Source organism: Mobula birostris, chromosome 1 (assembly GCF_030028105.1).
Source record: "Mobula birostris isolate sMobBir1 chromosome 1, sMobBir1.hap1, whole genome shotgun sequence".
Classification (NCBI taxonomy): domain Eukaryota; kingdom Metazoa; phylum Chordata; class Chondrichthyes; order Myliobatiformes; family Myliobatidae; genus Mobula; species Mobula birostris.
Genome location: NC_092370.1, coordinates 48,993,571 through 49,019,650, shown reverse-complemented (window position 1 = coordinate 49,019,650; position 26,080 = coordinate 48,993,571). Strand labels below are relative to the sequence as shown.

General features: G+C 40.6%; 1 protein-coding gene across 2 annotated transcripts in view; it reads right to left on the bottom strand.

Moving 5' to 3' along the window:
• alkal1 (ALK and LTK ligand 1) overlaps nt 1-26,080 on the bottom strand; it is a 47,063-nt gene that overhangs the window by 10,363 nt on the left and 10,620 nt on the right. For both annotated transcript variants that reach the window (XM_072258315.1, XM_072258403.1), the window contains exon 4: nt 1,335-1,410. In XM_072258315.1, the coding sequence (XP_072114416.1) occupies nt 1,346-1,410 (65 nt within the window). In that variant the 3' untranslated portion in view covers nt 1,335-1,345. The remainder of the gene's footprint in view (nt 1-1,334; nt 1,411-26,080) is intronic.

Genomic DNA, 26,080 nt, shown 5'->3' with positions numbered 1-26,080 from the left:
GGTCTTTATATAACTCCCAACAGGGTCTTTTTACACTTGCAGTTTCTTTTGCTAGACCTGAAAGCACCATACAGGGTTGAAGGCAAGATTCTTAACAGTGTGTAGGACTGAGGTATCTTGGGATTTACATCCATAAATCTTTTTAAGTTGTAGCACAAGTTGATAAGAAGGTTAAGAAGGTGTATGGTGAGTTGGACTTCATTAGTCATGGCATTGAGTTGAAGAGCCATGAGATATTGTTGCAACTCCATAAAACTCTGGTTAGACCACATCCTACCTGCACTTGTATTTACCTCCCTCCCCCCCACCACCAAGCTCCATCTGCCTCCACCTATAACTCCCTTACTTCTGTCTCCAAACTGCAACTCTATCTCTCCCCGCCTGACTCCATATGCCCATCATGTTTCATCCTTCCTTATTCCAATAGTCACCTACTTGCCCCTGTCTTACAACAACCTCTCGCCTCTTTCTACTATCCTCTCTCTCCACTCCCACTACTGTTGTAGCCGTGCTCCTCTATGGTCTCCGCCTGAGAAGATACTGCTCAGTCTGCTGAGTACCAGCGGCAGATTGTTTGTTGCCATAAGTGAAAAGAAGGCGGCTAACTGTTCAATACCAATTAATGTTTTCTAGCTAGTTGCACAGGCTTGCTCTCTGAACAATGTAACAACATTGCACCTTCCTTCCTAGTCCCACATAAAAGTGGCGCATTTCCAAAGCTGGCACCATTTTCAGCCAGAACCTAACACCTGGGCTTTCTACCATCTTCCTCTTTCACCGTGACATGTTGTCCATTAAATTAAGATATACTTACAGTGACATCAGTTTAACAACATGCACAAATTCTAATGCACAAATAGATTATATACTGTATATTCGTACGATATACTTAACACCAATGTAGAGCCCTTTACTTATCCTCTACTTCTTCACAAACATCTACTACCTTTAATACACAAGGAAGTAGATCACTCAGAACAATGGAAGTATTACAGACGAGTCTGACTTGTGATAGGAACACATTCCTGGGTAACATTTCGTTAAATGAAACGTTTTGAAAATTTAGACTAGACACATTAGAGGTAATTTGGAGTTGTTTATTCTAATAGATCAAGAATGACATTTTATTCATTATGGCAAATATTCAAACAGAAGATGCACAGCTTAAATGTTCAAAATGTTTACAGTGAAAATGAACCATGGAAATATTGCAAACATTTAAAATTAATCGAGTTACTGATCTTTCCTCAATCCTAAAAGCTTCAACATTTCCTCTCATGGGTAAAGGAATATCAGCCTCTACTGCTACAAACATTTCATGTATGTATACTTACATGGCAAATATTTAGGGTTGTGTACATAAAGGACTCACAGCTAATCTTGTAAGCAACCTTGCACATCTTTTGTAATCTGAAACATTAACAAAACAAAATAGCATTGCATAATTTAATATTTATAAAACAATTCTGTGAACAACATTAATCAAAATGTCTTTGAATTATTGAAGTTTTTTTTTTTAAATAAAACATTACAGTTAGGTGAAATACCAGAAGGTTAGGTACCATGAATAAAATTTGGATCTCCTGGTACAGAAGTATGAACTACAAAGAAGTGCATTTTACCAAACTTAAACACGTACAATCAGATTTTCATCAACAGCACTAGATTAAAATTAAACACCTACAACTGTGTAGAGTGTTTTAAACTTTGAGATGTTCCACTGTCCTTTCTGATCTATGACATAGTATTGATGTGTTATAATGTTAAATTGGCAAATGCCCTTCACCTATCAAGTACGTGGATCATGATAATACGTGATAACACTACTGGGGTGTTGGGAGTGTTAGGACAACTCTCATACTTGCAGGTACAACACATCAGCCTGAAACTCAATCACAGCTCAAGACAAGCTTCATTATCACAGAATTAGAAATCTAATAAGGATGGTAATAAGGAACCTGACTAATTCCAGCCACTTCTGACACTTACTAATTCATGGGAAAAAAAAGGTAAAGTGAAGGAAGGCTGGTGGTAAAACATAGAGGGAAAATGATTCCCTCTGCTGCCCTCACAGAGATGTAGCACTTCTCCAACTCTGTGTACAACAAAGACTCCCTACATTATATTGGTATCAGGAGAGGAGATTGGCTAGGCAGTGGAGATATGTATCCTCACTGTCCTGTATTTTCTCTTCTTCCATGATACCCTTTGTACTGTTGCTGGGGCTATCATGGAGGGCGAGATGCTTCCCATGACATCCAATGGCAATAGGAAAGCAGTTGTTATCTCTGCAGGAAACTGCCATTGGGAATGATGAAAATTGCATTTCAACATGCCAAAGATGGGAGGAAACATGCAAACAATGTTTAAAAAAGGTAAATTTCAAAAGTTTCACTGTTTTCTAAAGATCCCTTAATTGGATAGTAATAGTACCATGCACACAATTTGAGAGTAAAATCCAATTTCCAGTCAATAATCTTTTAATTTTTTTTGTTTTCTTCTCTCTGTGAAGAATGGGTATGAAATATCAAAGAACATTCTCTCTGTGTAATATGGCATTCACATACACAGTGTATTTACAAAAAAAGTGCTATTACAGCCTTATTGTGAAATTATTTGCAAGAAAAGATCCAAGTAAATTCTATAACACAATGACAATGTTATCATCATCATCATCATCAGGTGCCATGCCCAGTTTGAGCTTTGACTGCCATGGCCCACACTCTCCTGTTTCAGGTCAAGTGGATCAATTCATTGGTATTCATTTCCAGTTCTCTGGCTGCTATCTCCAACATCATTTGTCTTTGTTTTCCTCTTGTTTTCTTCCCTTCAATCTTTCCCATAATTACCATGCATTCTACCTCCTCTTTCCTAATCACATGTCCAATGAAGTTATGTTGCCTTTTCAAGATCTCATACATTATTTCTCTTTTTGTGTTTGCTCTGTTCATGACATCGTCATTAGATATTCATTTCATCCATGATATTCTTTGCATCCTCCTCAAAAACCACATCTATGCGGCTACAATTCATTTCCTAATGTTACTAGATATTGTCCAACATTGTGAGCCATATAACATAATTGGATAAACGTAACATTTCAGTACTCTGAGGTGGGTTGTCATGCCTAGTTTAGTATTGGTCAGTATACTCTTCATCCTCGTAAAGGTGTCTTTTGCCATCCCTATTCTTCTTTTGATGTCCAAGTTGCACCCGCCATCTGATGTCACCCAGCTTCCTAAGTAGCAAAAGTTCTGTACTTGTTTTATGTCTTCCCCATTTATTCTCAGCCTGCAGATAGGATTCTCCTTATTTTTGGATATCACCACACATTCTGTCTTTTTGCAATTGATAGATAGACCCATTTTTGCACTTCCTTCAACAATTATATCAATTAAATTTTGTAGTTCTTCCTCCGTACTTGCAATTAACACAGTGTCATCTGCATATCTGAAATTATTGATGTTTTCACCGCCAACTTTGATTCCCAAGGTGTCTCTTATTTTTTGTAATATTGTTTCACTGTACACATTAAATAAATCGGGGGGAAAACACACCCTCATCTAACGCTCTCTTGACTTTGTTGTAGCAGTCTGAAAACCGTTCACACTAAGATGTTAACTAATTCTTACAGACTATCACCCTGTACTGAATCATCTGCAGCAACCTCCGATTTAACCCTAGTCTAATCATAAGAAAATTTACAATGAGATTTACAAAATTTACAAAAAGCCAGTATGTCTTTGGACTGTGGGAGGAAACCAGAGCACCTGGAGAAAACCCATGAGGTCATGAGGAGAACATACAAACTCCTTACAGACAGCAGCGGGAACTGAACCTGAGTCACTGGGACTGTAAGTGCTATGCTAACCACTACACTACCATGCCACCCATTAATGTTAATGCTATAAAAATTAATATTTTCATTGTTGCTAAATTCACTCTTTTATTAAGGAAAATATCTCGTAAAACAGATGAAATGTCAGAGATTTAAGTGAGAGAAGTGGTAATTCCTTTGTTTTGAGGCATCAGCAAAGTTAGACTCAATAAATTTGATATACAGCACTGCCTTTATTGCAAAAGAGGAGCATGAAGGAGATGATCTATTTGGCAAAACACACTGGATTGGTTTAACTGAGTCCTGTGTTACTTCAATAGGACTGAGAGAGCAACTATCTGATAATAATTTCACTTGTATTCTGATCAAAACTGTAAGAGAATTGTTAATTAGCTCGACTCCCTTGATCTTTCCCCCCATTCTTTTTCTCTTGCATTTTGCACGATTATGCTGGTTTCTCATGGCAGATTGAATTCTAACATTAGAAATTTCATTTCTTAAGATTGGAAATAAAATGTCTCTGTTCAAAACATTTTGGCTTCCTTTAACATTTTTTCCTGTCTACTGGAAAATATTTCATAAGTACTAATTCAATGACACAAAAAGCTACTTGTTGCATAATATTATGCTACAAAGGTTTCAGTATTCTGCTTCTTACCTACAGAATGGTATGCACAATCTCCTCTCACTCAAAATTATATATGCAGGTTTTATTTAAAATAAATACTGTGGTGATGCCATGGTAACATAGCAATTATCGTATGCTGTTACAGTTTGGGGAGTTGTAGTTCGGAGTTCAATTCTGACGTCATCTGTAAGACGTTTGAGCGTCCTCACTGTGAACATGTGGATTTCCTCCAGATGTTCTGGTTTCCTCCTATAGTCCAAAGATGTACCAATTAGTAGGTTAATTGGTCATTGTGAATTGTTCTGTGATTGGGCCAGGGTTAAATCAGTGGGTTACTGGGCAGTGTCCAAGGGCGTAATCTAGTTGTATCTCTAAATAAATAAATATGTTCACAAGCTTTTGGTGATTCAATGGGTGCTCATTTGGATTAGGATCCAATTAGGATCATAGAGCCCAAATAACCTGCAGCCATACTGCCTGAATCAGATTACATATGGAATTCATGCTACCCCATGTGATTGTATACAGCACACTATGACAGTCCCTACCCAGAAATTCAGAGAGATTTCACAATACACTTGTTCTCTACCTGTTAAGTGGTCTTTATGTTGAAGTCAACATACTAAACAAGTTTGCTCATCCCACTAAGAGGCAATTAATATAAAAAGACATTGCAGCTTATTGGGTTATCCTGCTTCTAAAAGAGAGAGAGATGATTATGAGTAATGCACAAAATGATGTGAAAGTCATTGTGACACCATTAGCAGAGTGGCCATGAGATTAGCAGTCATAAACATGGGAAGGTGTATAGGTGTATAAAGACATCTTTACTCATCTCCATTTCTTTGATCAAGATCTCTAAGCAAGATAAGAGCCCATGGTATTACAGGAAAGATACTAGCATGGATAGAACATTGGCTGATTGGCAGGAGGCAAAGACTGGGAATAAAGGGAGCCTTTTCTGATCAGCTGTGGGTGATGTGTGGTATTCTGCAGGGGCTGGAGCTGGAACCGCTGTTTTTTTTATTTTTTATGTCAATGATTTGTATGACAGAATTGAGGGCATTGTGACCAAGTTTCCAGATGATATGAAGAAAGGTGGAGGGACAGGTGGTTCTAAGGAAGCACAGAGGCTGCAGAAGGACTTACAACAGATTAGAACATGGTTCCTCATCCAGTGTTCCAGGAAACCATAGGGTTCTGCGAGACGTTGCTTGGGGTTCCGTGATTTTAAAAAAATAAACATCATTTTTTTGAACTTTGTGTGACGCGCAATACTAACGCTCGCAGTGGTGGGCAGTGACTCAGCAGAACCATTAGCAATTTCATTAGAAGTCTCTCAGCCCATTATGGCAGTGCACAGTAGGACCATGTTTACTTGGTTAAGTCCATTCTCAGCTTTTGATATGATGGCAAGGACAGGCAGGTGAATATACAGGATAATTTGCTGCAAAATAGAAATATAGCAAAATCGGCAACAGATACTGATCTAAATGTACTGTACTTAAATGCATGCAGCATTAGAAATAAAGTGGATGACCTTGCTGCACAGCTGCAGGTTAAAAGATATGACATTGTGGCCATCACCGAGTCATGGCTAAATGATGGATGTGATTGGGAGTTGAATATCCAAGGATACACAGTGTATAGGAAAGATAGGAAGGTAGGTAAAGGGGGTGGTGTGGCCCTGATGGTAAGTAATGATATCAAATCAATAGAAAGAAGGGACATAGGATCAGAAGAGGTAGAATCCTTATGGGTCGAGTTAAGAAATGGCAAGGGTAAAAAGACACTAATAGCAGTTATATACAGGCCTCCAAACAGCAGCCGAGATGTGGACTACAAGTTGCAGCTGGAAATAGAAAAAGCGTGTCAGAAGGAAAATGTCAAGATAATTATGGGGGATTTTAATATGAAAGTGGATTGGGAAAGTCAGCAAGGTAATGGATCTCAGGAGAGGGAGTTTGTAGAATGCCTACAGGATGGCTTTTTGGAGCAGCTTGTCCAGAAGCCCACCAGGGGACCAGCTGTTTTGGATTGGGTGCTGTGTAACAAACCTGAGGCGATTAGGGAGCTGGAGGTAAAGGAACCCCTTGGAAGTAGTGATCATAATATGATTGAGTTCAGTTTCAAATTTGAAAAGGAGAAGCTGGTATCAGGTGTATCAATATTTCAGTGGAACAGAGGAAATTACAGTGGTGTGAGAGAGGAACTGGCCCAAGTCGATTGGAAAAGTAAGCTAAATGGAGGGACAGCAGAGCAGAATTAGATGAAATTCCTACAAGAAATAAGGAAAATGCAGGAAAAATATATTCCAAGAAAAAAGAAAATCATGAATGGAAAAATGGCACAAATGTGGCTAACGAGAGAGGTTAAGGCAAAAATAAAAGCAAAAGAAACGGCGTACAAGGAAGCAAAAATTAGTGGGGAAAATGAGGACTGGAAGACTTTTGAAAACTTACAGAAGGAAACTAAGAAAGTCATTAGGAAAGAAAAGATGAATTATGAAAGGAAGTTGGCGATTAACATAAAAGAGGATACTAAAAGTTTTTTTTAAATATATGAAGAGTAAAAGAGTGACAAGGGTAGATACGGGACTGATTGAAAATGATGCTGGAGAAATTATAATGGATAACAAAGAGATGGCGGAGGAACTGAATGAGTATTTTGCATCAGTCTTCACAGTGGAAGACATGAGCAATATACCTGATAGCCAGAGGTATCAGGGAATAGAATTAGGTACAGTCAAGATTACTAGAGAAAAAGTGCTTGGGAAGCTAAGTGGACTAAGAATAGATAAGTCTCCCGGTCCGGATGAGGTACACCCAAGGGTTCTGAAGGAGGTGGCTTTGGAGATTGTGGAAGCGTTGGAAATGATCTTCCAGGAATCAAAAGGGTCTGGCATGGTTCCGGAGGACTGGAAGGTCGCAAATGTAGTTCCGCTATTTAAGAAAGGAAGGAGGCAGCAAAAAGAAAATGACAGACCTATTAGTCTGACATCAGTAGTTGGAAAGATATTGGAGTCGATCCTCAAGGACGAGGTTATGAAATACCTCGAGGTGCATGACAAGATAGGCCGAAGCCAACATGGTTTCACGAAGGGAAGATCCTGCCTCACCAACCTATTGGAATTTTTTGAGGTAATCTCAAATAAGATTGACAGGGGAGAGACTGTGGATGTTGTGTATTTGGATTTTCAAAAGGCCTTCGATAAGGTGCCGCATATGGGGCTGCTTAATAAGATGAGAGCCCATGGAATTACAGGAAAGATATTGGAATAGGTGGAGCATTAGCTGATAGGCAGAAAGCAAAGGATGGAAATAAAGGGATCCTATTCTGATTGGTTGCCAGGTACTAGTGGTGTTCCGCAGGGGTCGGTGTTGGGGCCGCTTCTTTTTACGATGTATATCGATGATTTAGATTATGGATTAAATGGTTTTGTGGCTAAGTTTGCAGATGACACCAAGATAGATGGAGGAGCAGGAAATGTTGAAGAAACGGAAAGGTTGCAGAGAGACTTAGTCAGTTTAGGAGAGTGGGCAAGGAAATGGCAGATGAGATACAACGTTGACAAATGTACGGTTGTACATTTCGGAAGAAGAAATAATCGGGCAGATTATTATTTAGATGGGGAGAAAATTCAAAAATCGGAAGTGCAAAGGGACTTGGGGGTCCTCGTGCAGGATACCCTAAAGGTTAACCACCAAGTTGGATCGGCGGTAAGGAAAGCGAATGCGATGTTGGCATTCATTTCAAGAGGAATAGTGTATAAGAGTAAGGAGGTGTTGATGAGGCTGTATGGGGCATTATTGAGACATCATTTGGAATACTGTGTGCAGTTTTGGGCCCCCTATCTTAGAAAGGATGTACTGATGTTGGAGAGAGTCAAGAGAAGATTTACAAGGATGATTCCTGGAATGCAGGGGCTAACATATGAGGAGCGTCTGTCGGCTCTTGGACTGTATTCATTAGAGTATAGAAGAATGAGAGGGGATCTCATAGAAACATTTCGAATGTTGAAAGGGTTGGACAGAGTAGATGTGGAAAGGTTGTTTCCCTTGGTGGGTGAGTCCAGGACAAGAGGCCATAGTCTTAGAATTAGAGGGTACCCAGTTAAAACAGAGATGAGGAGAAATTTTTTAGCCAGAGGGTCGTGGATTTGTGGAATTCGTTGCCACATACAGCTGTGGAGGCCCGATCATTGAGGGTGTTTAAGGAGGAGATGGACAGGTATCTAATTAGTCATATATGGGGAAAAAGCCAGAAATTGGAACTAGATGGGTGAATAGTTTAGCTCATGGGGGAGCTGCGGAGCAGACTCAATGGGCCAAATGGCCTATTTCTGCTCCTTTGTCTTGTGATCTTGTGATATCATATGAGGCTGTTGATAACTGGTGAGTGCTGTATTGCACAGAGCGGAGGATAGTTGTCTGATAAGGACTGTGAAGTGCATTTTCCAAGCATTGAATGAACTTATCATAGAAACCATAGAAAAACTATAGCGCAGAAACAGGCCTTTTGGCCCTTCTTGGCTGTGCCAAACCATTTTCTGCCTAGTCCCACTGACCTGCACACGGACCATATCCCTCCATACACCTCCCATCCATGTATCTGTCCAATTTATTCTTAAATGTTAAAGAAGACCCCACATTCACCACCTCATCTGGCAGCTCATTCCATACTCCCACCACCCTCTGTGTGAAGAAGCCCCCCACTAATGTTCCCTTTAAACTTTTCCCCCCTCACCCTTAACCCATGTCCTCTGGTTTTTTTCTCCCTGTGCCTCAGTGGAAAAAGCCTGCTTGCATTCACTCTATCTATACCCATCATAATTTTATACACCTCTATCAAATCTTCCCTCATTCTTCTATGCTCCAGGGAATAAAGTCCTAACCTATTCAATCTTTCTCTGTAACTGAGTTTCTCAAGTCCCGGCAACATCCTTGTAAACCTTCTCTGCACTCTTTCAACCTTATTAATATCCTTCCTGTAATTTGGTGACCAAAACTGAACACAATACTCCAGATTCGGCCTCACCAATGCCTTATACAACCTCATCATAACATTCCAGCTCTTATACTCAATACTACGATTAATAAAGGCCAATGTACCAAAAGCTCTCTTTACGACCCTATCTACCTGTGACGACACTTTTAGGGAATTTTGTATCTGTATTCCCAGATCCCTCTGTTCCACTGCAGTCCTCAGTGCCTTACCATTAACCCTGTATGTTCTACGTTGGTTTGTCCTTCCAACGTGCAATACCTCACACTTGTCAGTATTAAACTCCATCTGCCATTTTTCAGCCCATTTTTCCAGCTGGTCCCAGTCCCTCTGCAGGCTCTGAAAACCTTCCTCACTGTCTACTACACCTCCAATCTTTGTATCATCAGCAAACTTGCTGATCCAATTTACCACATTATCATCCAGATCATTGATATAGATGACAAATAACAATGGACCCAGCACTGATCCCTGTTGCACACCACTAGTCACAGGCCTCCACTCGGAGAAGCAATCCTCTACTACCACTCTTTGGCTTCTTCCATTGAGCCAATATCTTGCCCATTTTTATATTTTATTAACCCCTGCATTTTATAGACACATGGTTCAATATGGTGATTTTTGAATTTCAATCTTCTGAGACTGCACGAGTGCAGCAACAGACACAAAGAAGTCTGTCTTTCCAATGAAGGCAACTTATTAATTTTTACATCGACAGCTGATCCTAGTTATCCTATTCCACTGTGCCTAGTCTGTGGCAAACAACTTACAAATGCAACAATGGCTTCAGTAAAATTGAAAAGACATTTTACTACAAATCACAGCCATATGACACATAAAAGTGCTGATTATTTTAAACAACTATTGGAATCTCAAAACAGAGTAAAGCTTTTGTTAATGAAGTCACTGTCAGTAAAGAGATTCAGCAATCAGGTTATATAGTAGTGGGACTGACTACACAGAAAAGGAAAAGTCACACAGTTGGTGAGAACCTAATAATGCCAGCATGTAAAATTATAGTGGGTAAAATGCTGGGACAAGATGCAGTACGAGGAATTGAAAAGATTTCATGCTTAATGATGATGATGGCTGGTTCTTTGCTTGCAAAGATCAGGAGGGAAGAAGAGTCCTTAGGAGTGACAGCACAGTTATTGGTGACTGTAGAGCCCAATTCTGAATATGCAGACTCTGGAGGTGTAAGGACATGGGAACAGCTGGAATGCCAGCACTTGGGTAGTAGGATCTTTCCTGTGTCTGTTCTTCTCTTCAGCAGTTGCTCTTCTGGATTCCACAAAGTTCTTTGCTGCTCCGTGGATCAGTGTTCTCTAGCGCTCTGTCACAAGCCAGCTGTTGTCACTCGTTGAGCTCGATATTTGCCTGAGTGAGCTGCTGCTAAAGCTGGTCTTTGTACCTGTTGCGCAGGGCACCACAGTCTCTCTTGCCCTGAGGGAGTTCTCTGCAGAGCGCTGCTTTCGGTAACCTGGAGTTGCCCATGCAGAGCTACCTGAGCAGCAAAGTGGCTTCAATGCCTTCTCCATGACCTCATTGTTGAAGCCATGATTCTGCCAGCCCTGTACACCTGGATTTTTGTGGACAGACGCAACTGGTGATTCTGCCACACATGTTTCTGGAGACGCCTGAAGGCATTGCTAGCTCTGGAGAGACAATTGTCAATAATCTCATACTACTGTAGTGTCATTCGAGATGATGCTGCCCAGGTAGGCGAACAGCTCAGCAATGGTGAGAGGGTGGTCGTCAATGGTGATCTGAGGTGGGTTGTAATCATACAAGGGGGCTTCTAATGGAAGATCATTGTTTTCTTCAGACTGAGCATTATCCTGAAAACCCTTGCAGCCTTGGCAAACTGTGACTGCAGCCTGTAGCACATCCTCTGGGAGTGTGAGAAGAGCACAGTCATCTGCAAATAGTAGCTCGAGAATGGGCTGTTGCGTGGTTTTTGTTCAGGCAAGAAGGTGACCACTCTCAAACAGTGAGATAAGTCGACGTACTGATGACATGTCACATGATGCTGAAGAGGTTCTGTATGATAAACTGAAAAACAACAGCTTCTCTATCCAGGTTGATGAGTCAACAGATTTCACCAATAAATGTCATGTTGTAGCATCTGTAAGATTTGTAAATGATGCTGAAATTCAAGAACGCTTTTTCCTGTTGCAAAGAGCTGCCAGAAACAAGCAAAGGCCAAGATATATTTAAAGTTTTGCCTTCATATCTGGAAACAAAAGATCTGCCTTGGAAGAACTGGGTTGGCATCTGTACTGATGGTGCCCCACCAGCGGCCAGCTCCATGAGAGGTTTCCTTTCTCTCGTAAAAAAAGAAAATCCTGATGTTTTCACAACACCCTGCCTTCTTCACAGAGAGGTAATGATGTCAAAAGCTCTTGGAGATAAAATGAAAAAAGTTCTCGATGATGCTACAAAAATGTCAAACTTTCTTAAATGTGCACATTCTTAAAGTGTGTGCTGAACAGCTGGCTGGTGAGTTTACGGACATTTTTAACCACCCTCTCCCAGTGTGAACTGCCCCCCGTTTCAAATTGTCCATCATGGTCCCTGTACCTAAGAAAACCAAGGTAGTATACCTGAACAATCGCTGCCCTGTCACACTCACCTCAATTATAAGCAAATAGAAACACAGAAAACCTACAGCACAATACAGGCCCTTCGGCCCACAAAGCTGTGCCAAACATGTCCCTACCTTAGAACTACTTAGGCTTTACCCATAGCCCTCTATTTTTCTAAGCTCCATGTAGCCATCCAGGAATCTCTGAAAAGATCCCATTGTTTCCACCTCCACCACCACCGCCGGCAGCCCATTCCACACACTCACCACTCTGAGTTAAAAACTTACCCCTGACATCTCCTCTGTACCTACTTCCAAGCACCTTAGAACTATGCCCTCTCATGCTCGCCATTTCAGCCCTGGGGAAAAGCCTCTGACTATCCACACAATCAATGCCTCTCATTATCTTGCACACCTCTATGAGGTCACCTGTCATTCTTCGTCGCTCCAAGGAAAATAGGCTGAGTTCACTCAACCTATTCTCATAAGGCATGCTCCTCAATCCAGGAAACATACTTGTAAATCTCCTCTGCACCAACTCTATTGTGTCCACATTTTTCCTGTAGTGAGGCGACCAGAATTGAGCACAGTACTCCAAGTGGGGTCTGACCAGGGTCCTATATAGATGAAACAATATTACCTCTCGGCTCTTAAACTCAATCCCATGATTGATGAAGGCCAACACACCGTATGCCTTCTTAACCACAGAGTCAACCTACGTAGCAGCTTTGAGTGTCCTATGGACTCGGACCCCAAGATCCCTCTGATCCTCCACAATGCCAAGACTCTTACCATTAATGCTATATTCTGCCATCGTATTTGGCCTACCAAAATGAACCACCTCACACTTATCTGGGTTGAACTCCATCAGCCACCTCTCAGTTAAGTTTTGCATCCTATCAATGTCCCATTGTAACCTTTGACAGCCCTCCACCCTATCCACAACACCCCCAACCCTTGAGTCATCAGCAGATTTACTAACCCTTCCCTCCACTTCCTCATCCAGGTCATTTATAAAAATCACAAAGAGTAGGTGTCCCAGAATAGATCCCTGAGGCACACCACTGGTCACTGGCCTCCATGCAGAATATGACCCATCTACAACCACTCTTTGCCCTCTGTGGGCAAGCCATTTCTGGATCCACAAAGCAATGTCCCCTTAGATCCCATACCTCCTTGCTTTCTCAATAAGCTTTGCATGGGGTACCTTATCAAATGCCTTGCTAAAATGTTTTGAGAGGCTTGTTAAAGACTACATCTGCAGCATACTACCACCCACACTGGGCCCCCTACAATTCACCTACCAACAGAACTGGTCTACTAATGACGCCATAGCCACTGCAGTACATACTGTCCTCACTCACCTGGAGAAGAGGGAATGCTTGCATTAGAATGCTGTTTTTGGACTACAGTTCAGCATTCAACGCCATAATTGACAGGAAGTTCAGCGACCTCAGCCTGCACCCCACCTGCCGCTGGATCCTAGACTTCCTATCAGATTGCTGAAAGGTGGTAAGGGTGGGCTCCCTCACCTCTGCCCCTCTGACACTTAACGTAGGTGCCCCCCAGGACTGTGTTCCGAGTCCCTTCTCTACTCCCTTTACACCCACGACTGTACTGCCACACCCAACTGCAATCTGCTGATCAAATTCACAGATGACACGACTTTGTTGAGCCTTATTTCCAGTGGTAATGAGGCAGCCTACATAGGAGAGGTTGACACCTTGACACAGTGGTACCAGGATAACAACCTCTCCCTCAATGTCCAAAAAACAAAAGAGCTAATTGTGTGTAAGAGGTTGACAAGTTATTTAGAAGTCATGAGGACATGACTTTATTTGGTGGGGGGGTGCAAGGGGTTTCTTCTTTTATATCACTGCGAAGGCTAACAAAATGGTTTCTTTGTTATGTTATAATTAAAGTGGCTTTTCTGTAACAATAACTGCAATGTAAGGATCTCTCTCTCTCTCTCTCTCTCTCTCTCTCTCTCATTACTGATAAGAGAAAGAATGAACCAATTGGGATAGATGTTATTCTTTCTTGTGTGTCCGTAAGCTATTGTGTTTTAGGGGCTTTGGCGGAGTAGGCCCAATGGGGACAGAGAGAGGAGACACGATGCTGTGACCTTGGGCAGCGGGACCAACCCTGAGTGAGCGTCCGAGGCTCAGGGTCTTCGGCAAGGAGAGGAGGCAAAGACAGACTCGTGTGGAGCCTCTGGCCGACCACCGTGGTTGGTCCCAGGCAGCGGGTCGAGGGGGTCGGAGGGGATTGAATGGTGGAAAGAAGACTCCGTTAATTGAGCTCCAACTGTTGTGCACAAAGTGGTTGAACTTTAATAAGTTTGGCGCCTTTTATTTTCCTTTTATATTTTATCTCTATTAATTTCATAGTTCCAGCAAGGTCTATAAAGTGTAATCATTTATTCGCATATGGTGTATTGTCTGTAATTTGGCGGGTGGGGTACATCACACAGCATCCACACAAACTTGATTACCCAGGTTGGCGGGGCTGAAGGCTGCTCGCCCTAGACTAGATGAAAGCAAGCTGAGTGAGCCTGAGGCTTACCAGGGATCTACATGTGGCTTACAGGAGGAATGGAGACAGGCTCCCCCCGATCAACATCAATGGGTCTGCAGTTGAGAAGGTGAGTGGTTTCAAGTTCCTCGGTATACACATCACCAATGATCTCACCTGGACTGTACACACCAGCTGTGTGGCAAAAAAAAGGACAACAGCGTCTCTTCCATCTCAGGCAACTGAAGTAGTACGGCATGGACCCCACAAATACTCAAAACCTTCTACAAGGGCACCATTGAGTGCATAATGACTGGCTGTATCACTGCCTAGCACAGAACTGCACCAACCTTGAATGCTGGGCACTGCAGAGAGTGGTATGGACAGCCCAGCATATCTGTGGATGTGAACTTCCCTCCATTGAGACATTTATAGCAGCAGATGCAGAAAGAAGGCCTGAAAGATCATGGGGACACCAGTCATCCCAATCATAAAGTGTTGCAGCTGCTTCAGTCTGGCAAATGCTACCACAGCATTAAAGCCAAGACCAAGAGGCTACAGAACAGCTTATCTCTACAAGCCTTTAGACTTTTAAATTCACATGTCTGTATATTTCAACTGAGTCATAATGCAAAGATTTTTACTTCCTCATGTTGTGGAATGGATGTAAGATTTAAATAAATTCTAAATTCTAAACAAAGACCGATTTACTCGGTAATGTTTAAAAAGCTGTGTGAAAATGTGTACAAAGAATTACACATGTGTACAGAAATTTGGGGGCTTAGCAGTGGAAGACTTCTCAACAGGGTGTTTAAGCTGAAAGGTGAATTGCAGGAGTTCTTTCAAGAAACTAGCAGGCCAGATTTTGCTGAGTGCTTTGAAGATGAAGAATGGCTGTAGAAACTAGCCCACTTAGCAGACATTTTTCATCATATGAACCAGCTGAACAAGTCTCTGCAAGACCCGGGAGAAAATGTTTTGACTTCAAGTTACAAAACTCTTAGATTTAAAAGGAAACTGAATCTTTGGAAAAATCATGTTGCAAAAGGAAATCTTGAAATGCTTCCACTGCTGCTTGGGCTTGAGAGTGAGGAAGGATATCAGAAAGTCTTGAATCTTATTGAAAATCACCTGGAAAAACTGCAGAACAAAATGAAACAGTATTTTCCTCTTATTCAACACAAGTGTATGACTGGGTGAGGAACCCTTTCTCTGAATCTTCTGCCCAGCCTGAACTTTGAGAGAAGAGGGAGAACTTTGTGAGATGCAGTCTGAACGTGCACTCAAGATGGGATTTACTGAACTGACCCCATACAATTCCAGATTTCTGTGAAAGAAGAGCATCCTGCCATTCATAGGAAAGCAATGAACATTTTGCTGCAGTTTTCAAAGTCTTACATGTGTGAGCAAGCTTTTTCTTGTTTAACAAGCATCAAAAGCAAGGATTGAAATGGTCTCATTTCAGCTGAAGGTGAAATCTGAGTGTGTTTACCTCAAGTTCGACCCAGAATTGAGTATTTGTGGAGCAAAAAGCCAAGCACAGGTTTTACATGCTAGGCCTATATTTGAGCCTGATCATGTCATTCAGAAAGAAAATGTTTTTTCAAAATCTTGTATAAAATTGTGGCTTAGGCTATATTTTCATTCATATTGCTTTGGTTTATGGACTTTAGTAACTTTACTATTTAACATTGTCAATAAATGTTCAGGTTATAAATAACATTAATTAAAATAAATTTACCACCTTTATTTAATTAAATCTACCAAGCCTACCTTTAGAAAAATTAACTCCTATTTCAGCTTAAGCCTGTTATTTAACTGAAATTTATTATGTTTGCCATACGAATTTTTAGAATTTATGAAAGGGAAAGAAAGAGATTAATTTCAAGAAAGGTAAGCTAAACTTTTCCTGGTTCTTTTCAAGAAAGATTGGCTAAAAATTCAGGCCCTACTCAAAAGAATATTGACAATTATTTTTGGATTACTATATCTACAACTTACTGATCACACTAATGTACCATGAGTGGTAAATATAATCATTTTTTAAGCAGGGGTTCCCTAAGACTCGAAAATTATCTCCAGGGCAAAACAATTGAGAAAGGTTGGATTAGAAGAATGGGCAAAGAATTGGCAGATGGAAAACAGAGTCAATAAGTATATGGTCATGCACTTTGGTGAAAGAATAAAAGCACAGACCATTATCTAAAAGGCGAGTTCAGAGTCCTCATGCAGGATTCCTTAAAGGTTAACTTGCTGGTTAAGAGAGTGATAAAGCAAGCAAATGTAATGTTAGCATTCATTTTGAGCGGGCTAGAATATAAAACAAGGATGTAATGCTGAAGCTTTATAAGGCCCTGGTGAGGCCTCACTTAAGAGTATTGTGAGCAGTTTTGGGCCCCTTATCTAAGAAAGGTCACAAAAATGCTCCTGGAAATGAAAGGCTTATTATATATGAAACCTATAACCCGTACTCGGTGAAATTTAGAAGAATTGGGGGTGGGGATGTTGTAAGGCCTAGAAGGAGTGGAGAATATGTTTCCTGTAGTGGGGGAGTCTAGGACCAGATGACACAACCTCAGAATAGAGGGACGTCCATTTAGAACAGATATTAGGAGGAATTTCTTTAGCCAAAGGGTGCTGAATCTGTGGAATTGGTTGCCATAGGCTGCTGTGCTGGCCAGGTCATTTGGTGTACTTAAGGCAGAGGTTGATAGATTCTTGATAAATCACAATGTGAAAGGTTCAGGAGAAAAGACAGGAGTTTGGGGCTGAGAGGGAACTGGATCACCAATGTTCAAACTTGATGGGCCAAAAGGCCTAATTCTGCTCCCATGTCTTATAGTCTGTTTTTACTAGGGGATTCAATTCCAATTACTTCCACCTCTGATTATAGCACATATAACCAAATAAAGGACAATATCTAATGCTATAATGAATTCTATGATGGAAAATTTTGACAGTAATTTGTTATTTGCTTTGGCAAAATGTAATGACATCAAGAATTACTCTTTTGTGGGAAACTATTTTAGATAAGTAACAGTTTTAAACTTTTTCATTAAGATGAGCTTACCATGAATTTAGTTGCCATTCTAAAACATCATCTTAATTATAGTACTTTGCAATCTCTAAATTAAGGGGTGAAATCACTTTGGAATCTTTGTGGGAACAGAGATCAAAAAAGCCTCCAGTGGAGTATACCTTCCCCCCACCCCCGCCCCACGCTGTAAAAATGTGTCCACATTATGCCAGCTCATTGAAAGGTTCATTTCAAGTCAATTCAACAGAATGCAAAGAAATATTAAACACCACCTAATCTAAATGAAAATATCATCCTCACTGCATAATCTGGTTTCATTATTTGTTTTAAAAGAGCTTAAAAGTTGTTTTTATATCAGAGTAAAAAACTAAACTTTACTGAAACCAAGAATCCTGAGCACCAATAGAAAATGATAATAAGGTCTCATCTACATCTTCTAGGTGAGCTGATGGTTCTCACCGGTAGACGAACTAATGAGAAAGCATTTAGAGTGCTGCTGTAGGCAATGGGAAAAAGTCTGGAGCAGATTCTGGCAGATGGAGGTTTGGTGATACTTTTACAATTAAATTAGCATTCCTCCATCTCTTGACGCAACAGCAGGGAACCTGAAGACTCCCAAACTGGGAAGACCAAATTCCTATGTTGTTCATCATAAATACCTTTGCAAAGGTGGCCATCAACAAGAGCCTCCTTAATCTAATGGCTGTGCTAAGTCGTCCAACTAGGAGGCCTAAAAATTGCAATTTATGAATTTAGAGATGATCATACCGCAACCCATGAAAACTTCCCTATCTTTTATGTGTAAAACATAAGCACAATGCTTCCACAAAGGTCTAGATTAAGTTATTGTTGTGAACATTAAAATTAATATTTTCATGAACCATGTGATTTTAGAAAATGATTAATTTATTTTGTAAGATCCTTGCATGTTTATTTGTGCCTTGAATATTGTTTTGCTTTGCACAGGAGCATATTATCTCTGAATGGGGTTTAATAATGTAAGATTCATAAGGACAGCTGCATCAGGCATCCTGGCTTAGATTAATCTGTTTATCTACTCAGACAAAGCCATATTTAGTGCGATACCTCTGTATAAAATGGCTGTATTAAGGTGACTAGATAGTGTTCTGGGTTATACACTAACCTTTAAATTCCTATCACCTCTGCTGTCAGCTGCCTCTAAAAGTTTAATGTTAACAGCGTTCAGGTAATCTCAGAATAATTCCTGTCAGTACTAATGCTTCTAACTCTGAATTACAACATTATTCTCTCTCAAAGAAGTCACAAGATGCCGGGTGTGGTGAGCTGAAGTGTCACTCTGGGTATTTTCTGATCCTGTTTGAGACATGTTGCTCCACATCAGATCTGAATACTCATCACATTCTATCCCTCTCAACCCCATTCTACAGCCTGCTCCCTGTAGCCTTTGATGCCCTGACTGGCCAAGAACCTATCAGCTTTAGCTTTAAATAAACTCAGAGCCTGGCCTCCACAGCCATCCATGGCATAAATTCCACAGATATACTACCTTCTCATCTCCGTTCTAAATGGACACCCCTCTATTACGAGGCTGTGCTCTCTAGTTCTAGACTTACCCACTATAGGAAACATCCTCTCCACATGCACCATGTCTAGGCCTTTCAGTATTCTATAGGTTTCAATGAGATCCCTCTCTCATTCATCTAAACTCCAGTGAGCACAGGGCCAGAGCCATCAATCACTCCAAATACATTAACACTTTCATTCCTGTAACCATTCTTCTGAATCTCCTCTAGACCCTCTACAATGCCAGCACATCCTTTTCAGATGAGGGACCCGAAACTGCTCACAATATTCCAAGTGTGGTTTGACCAATACCTTATAAAACCTCAGCATCACATCTGCTGACTCACCTGCAAGTTAACCATTAGGGAATCCTGCACAAGGACTCCCAAGTCATTTTGCACATCTGAATTTTGAATTTTTTCTCCCTCTTCGGTAAATAGTTTAAGCCTTTATTCCTTCTACCAAAGTGCATGACCATATACTGTACCTCCCTACACTATATTCCATCTGCCGCTTCTTTGCCCATTCTCCCAATCTATCAAAGTCATTTTGCAGACTCACTGCTTCCTCAACACTACCTACCTCTCACCGATCTTTTTTATTGTCAGCAAACTTGGCCACAGAGCCATCAATTTTATCATCCAAATCGTCGACATATAACATGAAGAGAAGCAGCCCCTATACCGACCCGTGCAGAACACCACTTGTCACTGTCAGCCTACCAGAATTGGCCCCTTTTTTACTGACTTTTTGCATCCTGCCAATCAGCCCATCTTCTATCGATGCTAGTATCTTTCCTTTAATACAATTGGCTCATATTTTGTTTAGCAGCCTCGTGTGCAGTGCCTCATCAAAGGCCTTCTGAAAATCCAAGTAAAGGATATCTACTGACTCTCCTTTGTCTATCCAGTCTGTTATTTCCTCAAAGAATTCCAACAGACTTGTCAGGCAAGATTTCCCCTTAAAGAAACCACGTTTACTTTTGACTACTCTGTCATGTGTCTCCAAGCACCCCGAAATCTCATTCTTAATAATGAACTCTAACATCTTCCCAACCATTGAAGTCAGACTTACTGGCCTACAATTATCTTTCTTCTGTCTCCCTCCCTCCTTAAAGAGTGGAGTGACATTTGCAGTTTTACAGTACCCTGGGACAATTCCAGAATTTGGTAATTCTTGAAAGATCATTACTAGTACCTCCACAAACTCTTCAGCTAGTTCGTTCAGCACCTTGGGGTATAGTCTATCTGGTTCAGATAACTTATCTACCTTCAGACCTTTCAGCTTCCCAGGCACCTTCTCTTTAGTAAGAGCAACTACACTCACTCTGCCCCCCTGACACTCTCAAATTTCTGGCATCCTGCTAGTGTCTTCCATGTCGAAGATTGATGCTAAATAATTATTAAGTTCATTGGCCACTTCTTCCTCCCTCATTACTACCTCTCCAGCATCATTTTACAGCAGTCCAGTATCCACTCTCACCTCTCTTTTACTCTTCATATATCTGAAAATACATTTGTTATCCTCCTTGACATTACTGGCTAGCTTACCTTCTAGCTTTTCTCTTCTTGTGTTCTTTTTAGTTACCTTCTGTTAGTTTTCAAATGGTTCCCAAATCCTCTATCTTCCTGCTAATTACTGCTGTATTATATGATCTCTCTTTTGCTTTATTTGATTTCCCTTGTCACCCATGTCATCCTGCCTTCAGAATTCCTTTTCATCTTTGCAATGTATCTATTCTGTGCCTTCTGAATTTAACCCAGAAACTCCAGCCATTGCTTTTCTGCCATCATCCCTGCTAGTGCCCCCTTCCATTCAACTTTAGCCAGCTCCTCTCTCATGCAGCTGTAAATTCCTTCACTCCAGCATAATACTGATACATCTGACTTTATCTGTAGCATTAGAGCAAACCCATAAAACCCATAGATATGCATGGAGACAGACCTCTGGGTAATCATAAAGACTGAGAAACTCTGCCAGATTCTTATTCTTTGTCTAGTCTCGTTTATATAAAAGTTAGGCAGGAAGTTAATGTATATTTAATGGCAGGGATTTCTATTTTATACATCTCTGGATAATAAAAGCAACACGTATGCTAATATGCATCTTCTCATAACTTTTTCTTTCTCAGCAAATATTCCAACTCTGATAATATTGCCTTCTTGGATAAATGAATGCAGAGAAGACATGAAGCAATTTAAATTTAACAGTGATGATCAGGCTCTTACTGTAGACAAGATATTAGAGAAAGGAATAAGAGAAAGAGTCATTTAGAACTTAGAACATACAATATTATAGCACAGTACAGGCTCTTCAATGTCTACCTAAGATCAATCTAACCCTTCCGTCCTACATATACCTCCATTTTTCTGTCATCCATATGCCTATTTAAATGCCCCTAATGTACTTGCCTCCAGCACCGCCAGTGGCAATGCATTCCATGCATCCAACACTCTCTGACATACCCCTCTTTCCTCCAATGACATTAAAATTATGCCCTAATTATCATATATTATGATAATTATCAATTATCATATTAGCCATTTCCATGGTGGATAAAAAAAATCTTTGGCTATCAACATAATCTATGCCTTTTATCATCTGTGCTGCGGGGACGTGCCTTATTCTGATTGTTGAAAATCACTTCCATTGTGATTGGCTAGTTTAGAAACTGCTTATCCCAGTTTCCAGTATCCTGGGTATATAAAATAGCATATGGAAGGGGTTTGCTCTCTTCCTCCTTTGTTTTAGACAAGCAGGCACATGATTGAGAAGGTATTCTCTACGTGCACTTTTCACTAAGTATATTCGTTGAATGTACAAATGTTTGTTGAATATTCAGCTTTGTATTGTCTGTAACTTGGGGAACGTGAATGTTTAGTCAAATTTTTACTGTTTGTACAAACGTATGTAAATACGAAGGGTGATTGATAAGTTTGTGGCCTAAGGTAGAGGGAGACAATTTTAGAAAACCTAGCACATGCATTTTTCAACATAGTCCCCTCCTACATTTACACACTTAGTCCAGTGGTCGTGGAGCATAGGGATACCTCCTTTGTAGAAGTCGGCATCTTGGACCTCCAGAAAGTGGTCCACAGCAGGAGTGATTGATGAGCTTATGGCCTTAGGTAGAAGGAGATGAGTTATTAACTTCAAACTTTCTGCATAATCGCTCAAAGAGTTGAAATGCATGTGCATGTAACAAGAGCTGTATAACTCATCTCCTTCTACCTTAGGCTATGAATTTATCAATCACCCATGCTATGGACCACTTTCTGGAGGTCCAAGACGCCAACTTCTACAAAGAAGGGATCCGAAACCTCCACAACTGCTGGACTAAGTGCATAAATGTAGGAGGGGACTATGCTGAAAAATAAATGTGCTAGGTTTTCTAAAATTGACTCCTTCTACCTTAGGTCACAAACTTATCAATCACCCCTCGTTAATGCTTAATATAACTATTCGCAGAGAATGCTTTCTGTATCACCTGCCAGATCCATGAACCTTATTCAACATTACATCATCTTGTAAACTCTAGCACTGCTCTCTATGCTTGTTTAAGACCCTAAAACACCAGTATTTTATTGATTAAATTGACCCAACTCATTGACGGATTCTCTTTCCACAAATATTGCCTAACCTTCTGAGCTTTTCCAGGATTGTTTGTTCCTGAAATTTGTTACTATTGGTAAATTTACTACATCATTAGGAAGAGCCACAAATTCTGAAACAATGCCTTCCTGATACATATCACAAAAGCAGTTCTGATATATATTAATTTGACAAGGTCCTACATAGGAGATTGGTCAAGAAGGTTTAGTCACTTGGCATTCAAGATGAGGTAGTAAATATGATTAGATATTAGTTTTGCAGGAGAAGCCAGAGGTAGTAGATGGTTACCTCTCTGACTGGAGGCCTGTGACTAGTGGGTGCTGCAAAGATCGGTACTGGGCCCATTGATGTTCATCATCCATATCAAAGATCTTGTTGATAACGTGTTAACTGGATCAGCAAAGTTGTGGATGACACCAGGATTGGGGATGTAGTGGACAGCGAGGAAAACTATCAAAGCTTGTAGAGAAATCAGGATCAGCTGGGAAAATGGGCTGATAATGGCCAAATAAAGCTTTTGGCACATTGGCCTTCATATATCAAAGTATTGAGTACAGGAGTTGGGATGTTATGTTGAAGTTGTGTAAGATGTTGGTGAGGCCTAATCTGGAGTATTCTACACAGTTGTAGTCACCTACCTACAGGAACAACGTAAATAAGATAGAAAGAGTACAGAGGGAACTTACAAGGATATTACTGGGACTGGACGACCTAAGTTATGAAGAAAGATTGAATAGGTTATAACTCATCCAATCTCCCCTCAATCTTCTATGTTCTGAGGAATAGAGATATAGAAAATTATGAGGGGTATGGATAGGGTAAATGCAAGCAGGCTTTTTCTACTGAGAGTGGGTGAGACTGGAGCGAGAAGTCATGGGTTAAGAGTGAAAGGTAAAATGTTTAAGGGGAACATGAGTGGAAACTTGTTGACTCAGAGGATGGTGAGAGTGTAGAATGAGCTGCCAGTGCAAGTGGTGGTATGATTTCAATTTCAACGTTTAAGAGAAGTTTGGGTAGGTAGGTGGATAGCAAGAGTACGGAGGCCTATGACCTGGGTGCAGGTCGATGGGACTGAGCAGCTTAAATGATTTGGCACAGATTAGATGTGCAGAGGGCCTGTTTCCATGCTGTAGTTTTCTATGACTCTACCATGTCAGAATGGTTGTTGTGATGTGTCTAGTGTGGTAGTGTAGAGGGTAGTGCTTGTTGCTCCCACTTTCAGCTCCCATCGCTGGCTAGCAGCCTTGCAAAAAGGAGAACTGAATGTGTAAGCCTCTTCCTGCAAGCACATTGCCTCTCCATTGCCTTCTATCTGGCGACACAGGGAAACTGAACTCCTTTCGGACTCAGGCTGAACTACAGAGGACAGGGAGGAGGTCCGGCCCCTGCACACGTAGCATGTGGGCCCCCCAGTGTGTGGACACTCCCAGGTGCTCGTGAACCAGATCCTCAGCTCTTGGGTAAATAGCCCACTGCCTTGTGGGCAGCCTTTGGAGAAACAAAAGCTACTGGAGTAAACTCAGTCAGCAAATATGGAGAGGAGCCCCTAAAGTGTTGGACTCCATTGAACATCCTTCTGGCAGCTCCTGCAGCCAAGCTGGGCCAAACGTATCGCTTCATAAGCTTTCCTTTGCACTACACTGGTGAAGCCGAGAGGGGGATCTCGATGGCTGGGCACCTCAGGATCTCCATACCTTCCGCTTGGGCTTGTGATGATGACCATCATCACCCATTGTTCTCCGTGATAGACAGATGCCAACTATAGCTCTACATTCAAAAGAAGATCTAATATAGATCCTCAGGAAGACTAGCACATACTTCCCACATCTGAAAAGCAATTACTCACCAAAGGTCTCTGCTTTTTGTGTTTGACTAATTTCATATCCAAGCTAGCATTTTTAATTTAATTCCATGGACTTTAATTTTGCTAGCAAGAAGTATTTTGTCAAGTATTTGTTTGAAAGCTACAACTGTACCACTCTTCTTCCTAATCCTCCAACTTACTTCATCAAAAGAATTGTATTAAATTAAACACAATTTAATAAATCCAAGCAACACACACAAAATGCTGAAGATTCCTGCACCTGCAGATTTTCTCTCACTTGTTAACAAATCTATCCTAGTTTTCAATTATTTATTCAATTTTCTTATAAAGAAAATTATTTTTCTTGATTATTGTCCCAAAGCAATTTCCCACAACAAACATTAGTCTCCCATTTGTATGATAACAAAGTAGATTTTCTGAGCAAAGCTATTTAACCAATTAAAGTAATCTGTACAGAGAGATACTGAATTGAACTGTACCTCCAGATCCCTTCCCTATTATGCCTACCCAAAGGATACCAGTATTTTTTTCCAAGATTCATACCTCCATTATTCAGTCTGAAAATAATTTTGGCACAGGTGTATGTGGATATAAAACCTGGTACAAATCCAGCCCAATCACAGCCATTCCAAACCAAACACAACTCTTTTTACCATATCCACCCCAAAATGTACCCTAAATAAAATTAATCTCAAATATGCTGTTGATCAGTTCCAGGATGAAACATCAGCTATTGACCAAAAAGCAAGAAAGTGCTGAAATTCTAAACTGATCTGATTGAAGTACTGAGCAACAGTGGCACACCATGGTCCATCTTGTTCTGAACTATCAGAATACAAACTTGAAGTATATAGTCAGGACCCTTGGTCAGACCACTCTAGTCAAATAGCTAAGTTTTAAATTCAAGACCTAATTTATGTAATATTTTGTGCATGCTATTTCCTTTAGTTTCCAATTATTCTCTGCAAAGTCATGTCTCTGGCATCTCCTTTTAAATCAAAGTCCATATTTCTCCAGATGTTTCTTACAAATCAGATCCATAGCATTATAGAATCATCCTTATGGCTCTCTTCTCTGCTACTATCAATGTTTAAATATCCTCCTCTCATCCCAGTGATCACAACCATGTGCTATACCATAATCTCAAATTCTTCTGTTGTATATTGCTCCTGGTTAACATTCCACTGGCTTTGTTGATTACAAAACTACTCTATTCACTGTTCCAAGTTATGCTCCTTGTTGTTATCTTAGGTATTTCAGCACCATTTACAGAAATGCACAGTATGCAACTTATTTCCTTTCAATAAACTTTGCCTAACATTTGTTTATACTAAATTGTATCTGGAGTTATACAGTAATAGAACAATACCGCACAGAAATAGGCTGTCTTGGCCCATCCAGTCCAAGCCAAACTATTAATCTGCCTAGTCTCATTGATCTGCACCCAGACCATAACAAACCTTACCCCTCCCATTAATGTAGCTATCCAAATT